At 38.6% G+C, this 9,480-nt stretch overlaps 2 protein-coding genes across 2 annotated transcripts in view; one reads left to right on the plus strand and one right to left on the minus strand.

The window, feature by feature from the left end:
- The window catches only part of LOC146473339 (DDB1- and CUL4-associated factor 4-like), a 15,984-nt gene extending 10,253 nt beyond the window's left edge, over window positions 1-5,731 (minus strand). Inside the window, exons 1-7 of the mRNA XM_085118545.1 lie at window positions 5,440-5,731; window positions 4,468-4,627; window positions 3,722-3,795; window positions 2,254-2,371; window positions 1,163-1,224; window positions 809-887; window positions 663-715 (exon numbers count right to left, since the gene is read on the minus strand). Of these exons, the coding sequence (XP_084974671.1) occupies window positions 663-715; window positions 809-887; window positions 1,163-1,224; window positions 2,254-2,371; window positions 3,722-3,795; window positions 4,468-4,627; window positions 5,440-5,729 (836 nt within the window). The 5' untranslated portion in view covers window positions 5,730-5,731. The remainder of the gene's footprint in view (window positions 1-662; window positions 716-808; window positions 888-1,162; window positions 1,225-2,253; window positions 2,372-3,721; window positions 3,796-4,467; window positions 4,628-5,439) is intronic.
- Window positions 5,732-6,358: 627 nt separating this feature from the next.
- On the plus strand, window positions 6,359-8,058 carry LOC146473340 (XK-related protein 6-like). The gene has a single exon (XM_085118524.1). It carries the CDS (start codon window positions 6,652-6,654, stop codon window positions 7,846-7,848), a length of 1,197 nt encoding a protein of 398 aa, XP_084974650.1. The 5' UTR covers window positions 6,359-6,651; the 3' UTR covers window positions 7,849-8,058.
- Window positions 8,059-9,480: the final 1,422 nt, after the last annotated feature.

Consider the following 9,480-nt stretch of genomic DNA (forward strand, 5'->3'; position numbering starts at 1 on the left):
TCTCATATACCACACGTTCGACATTCAAATCCTAGCAGTATGCAGGATGTTTGTCCCATGAACCTAGTTTAATGACCTTAGCACCCACGAGTCTCCTGTAGCTCAGTGGTAGAGCATCCGAACTAGTAATCGGAAGGTCTTAGGTTCGACTCCTGATAGGAGCACTCGGATTTCTTTTTTCCGAGTATGCCTGCGTCACTTTCTTGAATAATCATCATTCTCAGCATTCTTCTTCTCGTACAAACTATTTGTTTATGTTTTAAAATGGCTTAGATTAGAAAGACGCGAATTTCATCATAGTAGCACTGTAAGCTTTTTTTACTGCCCCTTCAATAACATTCGGACTCTGAACTTACTTAAAGTGAACTTCAACCCCACTAACGATTTGCATGTTTTACTACTGTCAATCATAATAATTATTACAGCGACAACCGGCAGACCACAAAAAGAACTGACACCGACAAAGTGGATTGAAATCTGACAATCACAGCGCACAAACTTGACTTTCTGACCACGGTAAGACAAACGTTTTTGTTTTTTTAGAGGTCCACTGCGTTGATTGACGGCACACTATGAACCTTGAACTTGAGTCTTGAGTCCACATCTTATTGAAAGGCATCGTAAAAGCACTGTAATAAATTATTGAAAAAACAGAAGGATACATGTAAAGGTTGCTTGTTGATTCATGAGGACTCCACAGAAGACCAGTTATTTTCTAAAAGGCAACAAAAGAAAAAAAAAAAAATGAGAAATAATGCAAACCTATCAACCAACCAACAAAAAACAAACAAACTGAATGAATTCTTACCTGATTTTTAGTCATGGAAAAGTGATGTTCAATTTCAAGATTGTTGTTTTTATCATTTGACAAACTATGGAACTGGACCCTTCAAGACAAAAAGGGACAAACCCGTACAAATTACCCTACAGACATGAGGAAATGTTAAAAGTGAGATGACTCTTAATTAAATTATATAATCATAATGTTGTGCAGTTCCAGAAAATATCCATACACACCCCATGGAAGGTCATTGGAAATCCTGAGAGGGGTGGGGGGGGGGAGGTACATGTATCGGAAGCCAAATTTTAAAGAAAAGTATGGAGCTAAACTGGAATTTCTGGAGGAGTGAGGGGAGGGGGGTTAGGAGCAGTCAAAACATACATTTGCTTGCCTGATGGTTGGGTCTCATATAGAGTCAAAATCCTCTCGTAGTTTGCATCAGGCTGTCAAAAAAATAATTAAATAAACAAAATAAATAAATGTTGAAATCTATTTACTAAAAAGAACAACAGGTCATCAAAAAGCTGTAACAAGAAAAAGTCAAGACGTTTCGATGCTAGTTTAACATCATTATCATGTCAAAAAATGTCAAAAAATAACAAGTCAAAAAATAAATAAAAATGTCTGTGAAAAACAAAATTAAATAACATAAAACAAATTGTCAAGTTAAAAATAATTTTTAACTTATTGTGGTGTTCCTTTGTGGGCCATTTAAAGCCAGTGATATACAAGTGGAGCACTTCAATGGGTATAAATACAACTGTGTCCACAGGCTTACAGCTGTACCATCCTCTGTGATAGATTGTGCTTTTTAAACATTTGTGACAGTTATAAAATTAGTTAAGGGGTTTAGTTTCTAAAGAAACTGTGGTGCTGTGTCGGTAGGGAGTGGAAACGAATGTTTGGTTTATTGGCAGAGTTGATAACTAAAGGTAAATTGGCCACCGTAAAGTGATTCGAGTGCTGACTTTTCAAGCGTTAGCCCTTCATCAGAGCGAATTGGGTTATAAAATTAGCCTTCACTTGTCAAATGCCTTATTTAGGGCTTTTTATAAATGGATTAAAATGGAATAAAAATGCTCAAACAAATGAATATGATGTTAAACTGTTGTTGTTTCTCAGTGTTGTTTTGCACACCTCAAATGAACTTAAAACCCTAACAGTGATCAGCATCAAATTTCTTCTTGTAATATCAATGCTTATTCAACACCTTAGGTGATGAGAATTAAGGATATGATCACCCAAGGTGAATCTTTTTGATATTTTAATGACTTCTGCCCAGTACTTTTATAAGAAAAGTAGGGGGACAAGATAGGAGAATTTGTTCTTTGATATTAGGAGTTGAAGGGTTAAACCAAGAAAGTACATATTAATTTAACATTCACAATTTATTAAATGATGAAGTAAAGAGGCTAAACCTAATTTTGGACAGTCAGATTTGAGAAAATACGACCAGTAAAAACTACACTTACCTCTATTCTTGAGACTGAAAATTTATCTACTTCAACAAAGACATAGTTATCAGAAACAGGATCCAACCTCAACCTCTGCTTGATTTTAAGCAAGCGAGAAAGCTTTTCCAACATATTTCTGTTGACAGTTAAAGATAATATGAAACTGTCATAAATTACCCTCTCACTGATGTCACCAAAATATATCTATAGCTCTCCTGTACCTGGAATTTTATCCATCAGATTTCATTCTTCCTCAAAAAAGGACCCATGTTTCATTTCATTTGAACATTCAATAAATAAACAGTCAAATATTTTTTGCTTTTCCAAAGAGTAACAATTACAACAAAAAAAAGGCTGCTTATTATTAGCCTGCACTGTAGAAGGACCTCCGGTAATTACCTCTGGTAATAACTGTCTGCGAATTAGCATGGAAATCCTTGTTCTAGACCCTCACCGGTGTAAATGAAATACTGGAAGTGGGTTTTGAAATCCTCTTCAATCTGATTGGCTATCACCAGTCTCACTCAGTAATGTTCTCAGTTGCGCACAAAAAGTTTGTAAAAAAAGTCAAAGGTTCCACAATATTTTCAACATTTTTATTACCGGGGATTAAGTCCATCGGAGGCAAAGATTACAGTACTTATTAAAAACAACACTGAAAAGGGTTGTCACTAAGATTTCAAGTTGCTGGATAAATACAACAAGTAGGCGGGGAATCAAACAGCTAGGAATTTCTTTTGGTTCTATTTTTCTTCGATTTTCCTATGAAAATAGCCGGGGGCCACGTTCTTAGTGACCGGGGGAAATCCCCGGCCCCTGCCTCTTAATGACAGCCCTGATTTATTGAGCCACACCTGCTTTATTCAGGGCTTCTGACATTTCACAAAAAAAGATTGGGGAAACGGCGTGGCATTGCGCGGCAAGGGAGGTCTTTTGCACGGCAAATTACACAATTTTTCTTTGATCTTATTTCCCTTGTCACACATAATAATATAAATTATATGAAATTTTATACAGTGTATTGAGCGCCTAAAAAGTCTAATCTGAATTTTAATGCAAAAATTCAATGTAGTTGTTCAAGTAGTAAGTATAAAATTGGAAAAATGCAAGACAAAAATTAAAAATCTCTGAACCAAAAGCAGTACCAGACTCCCTGCACGCCGAAGGCCTGGTCGCTCATTTTTAGAGTCATGGTGATCGAAAATGAACCCGATGACAACGGCATGTTTTGAACAGTTTTCAAAGGTTTTTCAGAGGTGCAGGTACTGTAAGAATAAACATCTGTCGAGTTTTCAAATGAGTCACAAAAGAGTTTATGTTTTGTCATGTTGGTGCTTTTCCCACAAATTTCACGGAATTATGTGGAATGAGCAAATTACGCTATCCTATGGGATTTTAAGTCAATTTCACAAAATCACGCCCTCGTGAAATATCAGAAGCTCTGTTTATTGGTCAATACACTGTATGTTTGCATGCTTCTGCTCACCTTCCTGGGATCTGAGACTGGCGCACATACTCCCTTTGTTGAAGGTGTTTAACTATGGATTTTTCTGTTGGTTTCTGAAAAGAAAACCAAACAAATAATTATTACTGGTAAATAAAGCTTCTAGGCCAAAATATGTAAAATAGGTAACCCTGGCTTAAAAAATGCTTTAAAGCACATATTTTGGAAAAAAAAAACCTAAACATGTTTCGACCAAAGAGCTTAAGCCGCTGTTACACTTTGAAACTTTTAGCTGAAACTCATGTACAACGGCGAACGGGACCAGTTTCACGAAGTGGTGTTACTTGTTGAAACTCTTGTTTTCTCACCACTGCGGCTGTTGCAAGATGTTGCAGAGGAAGAAACCGGTTCTACTTTTCATGAAACTTGTCTCACAACAGAAGTTTGAAAAAGTTTCACATAAACCGACCATGTTACACGGTGCAACGCCTGCTGAAACTTGTTTTGCAGTGCCGTTGCACACAAGTTTCAGCTGAAAGTTTCAACGTGTAACGGTGGCTTTAGGTGTTCATCGATTATGATGGAGTGAAAAAGCATAGTAATGAATTGTAAAAGTCGACTTAAATTATACAAATGTGCTGGACGTATGAGAAAACAGCAAATTAATAAAGGGGAGTGTAAATGTCAGGGATGTCTTCTGAGACTCCAACAAGGCATCTAGTCCTTGCCATGAATGATTAAAATAAAATGACTATAACCAAAAAATGTATAATTATCTATAGCTTTACTTTAATGACTTCAATATTGCTTGGAATTATTCTTGGAGGATTGTCTCCTGACACATTTTTCCAGCCATCACACTGGCATAGCGCAAACTTTTTGCCGGGATGGTCTTTGGTGATTTTAAAGTATCTCTTTTTCTCTGGATCATAGTAAAATCCTGGAATTTGTAGTTAAAGTCAAGGAATGTAAAGCACAAAAACAGTTTAAGAAAAAATATCACAGCTAGAAAAGTGTAGAGATCTGGTGCCACTTTTCTTTACAGTTAGTAGCTGAATTGTGGAGAAACCGGAGAGGTGAGATTGGACATTGGAATATAGAAGGCGCCGCTAGCTGCCACCTCAGTCCATGTATGATCTCACCCCACCCACCCAGACCAATGATGAAACAAGTCAGAAAGACCAATGTGACACCGGGGACTCCACGCCAGTATCACTGGTTTTCTTTTACGTCACCTTCCAATAAGGAGAAGACCAAGGTTTAACATCAAACACTCGGACTACAGGTAGGGGAGCAAGGAGTCTGGGGGATGAGGTTGGTGTGGCAGTCGGCATGTTTCCCTGGCAAAGATGCTTTGGTGGACATTTTGCCTAGAATCTCAAAACTCTTGGTGATTATCTTTGGTGTGGGACGTACACAGAATGCACCCTGGCTGGCCACTAAAATGATGTAAAATCTATACCCATTTTCAGACTAAAACAGCTAAAAAACATACCCCTTGAGACTCTTTACCTCTCTAGTTCATTTAAAGAAGAGGAACGACCCAACCCCCCCCCCCCTCCCATCTCCCGCATCTTGTGGTGCATACAGTATGTACAGTATCTGCTAAACAACTTCATCTCATAGAAAAATCACACATGACTGTATGACTATGCTTCGTTCTCTGTGTGAGACCACACAATAATGGAGTACGTGGCAGGGTATTCCCTAGTTACTCCAAATGCAAGAAGTTCCAAATTTTTTGAATGCATAAAAGGATATCTCGTACTGCAGAGCTTTGGCCGCCATTTTGCCCTGTCTTGTTTCCATGAGCAGCACAATTTCTCTGGCTCCCTGAATGTGAAGAGCCGGCTCCTTCAGACTGGAGTGTACGTGACGATTTCAAGCCTCTTGATTTCAACATTTTATTGTTCAGCTGAAATGTCACAGGTCTTTCTTGCGTCTGGCGTCCATATCTCCTACTTCGACCAGCTTCATTTCTTCTCCAGCAACGCGTCTGCTGTTCGGTAAATGTGTCATCATCTTTTGTGGAGAACGCTTTTTGGCTCATTTCTGCATCGCAATATTGTGCAAGTCTTTCTTAAATTAATGAAAATATTTTCAATTGCATTCGAAACTGAATATTAGCCGATTTACTGCAGCAATGGTAGATCTGAAGTGACCCTCCGCTAACACGAAAACATCAAGTTCCGAAAAAGGTAGCATTCATGCCAATCCTTTTGCATCATCCTGGAGACAGTTCCGCCATTTTGAAATTGTAATTGAAATTCGTCCCCAGGGTCTTTTGTAGATGGTCACCATCTACTTTATTGCGTGACGTGATATGATAAGGTCACGCAACGAAGTACCAACACCTACACAATGGCAGTGGTGTTTACGTCAAATTTATTGTTATGCTAAAGCTACAACAATTTTGACGTAATAAACCCTAAAACGTGACTATCACTCTCTAATGTGGCCACAGCCAAAGACTATGTAGTCTTCGTTCTGTGTTCAGTGAAGAAAAAACCTGGCTCTTGCATGTGTTTTCGTGCAAAAACGTGAAAATTCTGTTTATCAATCTCGGCCCTGCCGACTTGAAACATTAAAGCTCCCCGCAGGCAATGTTTACTTGACAACACATTATGTTTGGGACACTTGCGTGTTTCCTTCATTAAGTTCTCAAGAAGTAATTTTGATTTAAGTGAATTATACAGAAAACACGACTGTTGATTCGATTACAGGGTAAAAGTATCAGCTTGGCATAGTACTGTGTTAGACAAAGGATTAAAGTATCTGGCGGAAGAGTTTGCCGTGACATATCACTGTTGTGAGAAAATTTGATGGGTGTAGTGTTCATTGAAACGTCACGCAATCTGGCAATATGTGGTTCGGCCGTTCCTGAAAGCGTGCTTTAGTCAGCACGATACAAAAAAATTTCATCCTTCAGTCTTCTCAAGGTTGCATTTGATGATTGGCACCCGGGGATTGGCATGTCAGCAAACATTGTACGACTCGGGAAATATGAATTACTCAAATATTCATTCGGATCTTTTTTAAGTTCCACCGACGTAGCAACGGACATATTGACGGCGATCATTTACTATCAACAGAAACATTTTGTATGGTTTGGATTTTGCCTCTTTTTCGCGCTATTGCCATCGTTCTTGCTTACACTGGCATTTATGTTACAAAGTTGTGGACAGGAGACAATTTTTACTTTACTGAAGCGATTTCTGTTCTTTGCCAATCCATGCGGATCAGGAATTCTAAAGTTCAAGCTTCTGCTTGTTTGTTTACGAAATTATGATGAAGTTTGCAGCCTCGACGGGTTTCTTGTCAATGACGAGCAGTTGCGACAGGACTACAGAGCGGAGAAAGTGTACCATTATATAGAGGGCCTGTTAGAAAACATGCCTCAAATAATACTTCAGATCTACGCCACGATAATCCAGGACGAAAAGATCTCAGCTGTACAAATGTTTTCAATTTCAGTGACATTTGTAAACCTTGTTTGGGTTCTCACAGTTTTTGAATATGGTAGCGTCATTAACACAGCAACGATAAACCCTTTTATCGCCATTGTGCTGTACAACGCATGCCTCATAGCGGCACGTGGGCTGTCAATCGTGGTATTCCTCGTGGCTTTTAAATGGGTTACTTCAGTAATACTGGCTTTCCACGGATTCGTTTGCATTTCAATATATTTGTACAGAAATCATGAATACTTCACCGAGAAGAAGGTTTGGTGGATAGCCTCTCTCCTCATGCCCTGTTATATTTTCGTTTATTTGGGATTCAAAGTAAAAGAACTGAATTCCAAACTGTTTGACATCAAACTTGGCAGGTCCATGATTTCTTCTTGTTTTTTCTACGTCTGTTTTATAGCTGAAAACATTTTGATGGTTTCGCTGTTTTTAGCTTGGACAAACACCAGCAACAGACGATGGAGTCAGTGGATTTCCAATGTGATTGCGATTTTAGTCGTAGTCTTATCGCTTGTAGGTACACTGATACATCTATTCTTTACTCACGTGTACTTTCGCAAACCACACCAAGTTGCACCAACTTATGCCCAGGAAAGTCAAAATACGGAGGCACAGCAAGATCGTGACGGCACTGTCCACTCACAGTCAGACTTCAGGACACGTGGCTTTGTAAAAACCTTTTCACTGCTAGAACCCAAATAATTACAGGTCGATATAGGCATTAAATAACAATTAATTGAATATTCCGTCCACGCACATGTTGGAGGTGAAAATCTTTCCTAGCCTGCATGTTAGTTTAGTGGCCTAGCTCCTACGAGTCTCCTGTAGCTCAGTGGTAGAGCATTCGAACTAGTGTCGCTAGTAATGACCAGTAATCGGAAGGTCATCGATTCTACCGGAGGCTTGTGGGAGTCAACTCGGATTTTCCTCAGTTAACTTGTATGCCTGTGTCATTGGATGAAAAAAAAAAATAAACCATTCTTAGTAATAAGTTTGATTGTACACCTTTAACTATCAAGGAATTCATATTCGGTCTCTCTTCCTCTCTGAGGAAAGAAGATTGAAGAAACATGGCAGCCAAAACCTTTGACTGCAAGATTTCCACCTCTGTGTTGAAATGAAGAAAAATAATCCTTCTTGCGCTGTCAGGTGGCTACAGATTTGTGCCCAAAATGATGTTGTTTTTAAAGTAGGCTATCGCAATTCTATACAACCGCATAACGTTTCCTAACTTTTTTCTCTAATCGTGTCGACGTGAAGGTAATAACCCAGTTATTTGAATTGCCCAATGACAAAATATTGCTGATCTCCAGATTATTTTGATTCCACAGATATTTTTTTCCCAAGTTCACGATTATTGTTCACTAAACCGTCAATTGTTTTTTGTAGCAGGTTCAATCCGTCAAATTTATACCAACAGTCCATCTGTACATACAAAATTAATAGTCGTGAAACACTTCACCATCATACTTGGTAATTACAGCATACACAGTCCGGGTTGCTACTTAGAAATCCGTAAGAGTTTTTTATTAGTTTTTCAAGGCTCAAAAAAACAAAAAAAAAAACAAAAAATCCCCTATGTCTCCCGTATCAATTCAAACGAAATACAATATATTTTATAGTAAGAAAAAATTAAACACGCAGAGCAATTTATTGAATGATTTTACCCTCTACGGAAGAAGTGCGTAGTGGCCAAAGGAGCAAGGCTTTCGTGTTGGCCACTACCCGCTGTGCAGTTACATAAAATAGGGGGAAGTAGAATTTATATCACTAAGGTTAAGCTCATTTTAAGCGAGTATACTATTCAACTTTCTTCCCTTTTAAGTGAAGTCGGCGATGTTTATCGACATTTTGGCGGAGCGCTAGTGGACCCGTCCGACCGCCATGACACCTCACACCTTCAGTATCAAAATATAAGTATCGTGCTTTAAGCCCTGTACAAAAAAACAAACAAACAAACAAACAAAAAAACGTATTAACAACAGAGAAAAAGAAAACACACCAAACAAAACAAAAACCAACCAAACAAAAACAAAAGAAGGTGGAGCATTTTTTTTTTCATTCAAAATCTGACAGGTTTGTCGTGTGACTGTTGAGCTATTGTAATTGCGTTCAGCGTAGAAAGAACGCACTCCTAATACAGATTGGAGTCGAGATTGTATGGGACAGTCGATCGATCAATGGATCTTGTCGAGATCTTGGGTCACGTATCTGGCATCCCCCGCAGATTTTGCAGGGGCGGATGACAATTCATCACCAACTTGACAAAGAGCCTGGGATCGAGATCATGGAACGCATCTTTGATTATTACTAGTATTTGCAGTAGTACTTGCA

Source organism: Pavona decussata, unplaced genomic scaffold (assembly GCF_977016875.1).
Source record: "Pavona decussata unplaced genomic scaffold, jaPavDecu1.1 SCAFFOLD_94, whole genome shotgun sequence".
Lineage (NCBI taxonomy): Eukaryota > Metazoa > Cnidaria > Anthozoa > Scleractinia > Agariciidae > Pavona > Pavona decussata.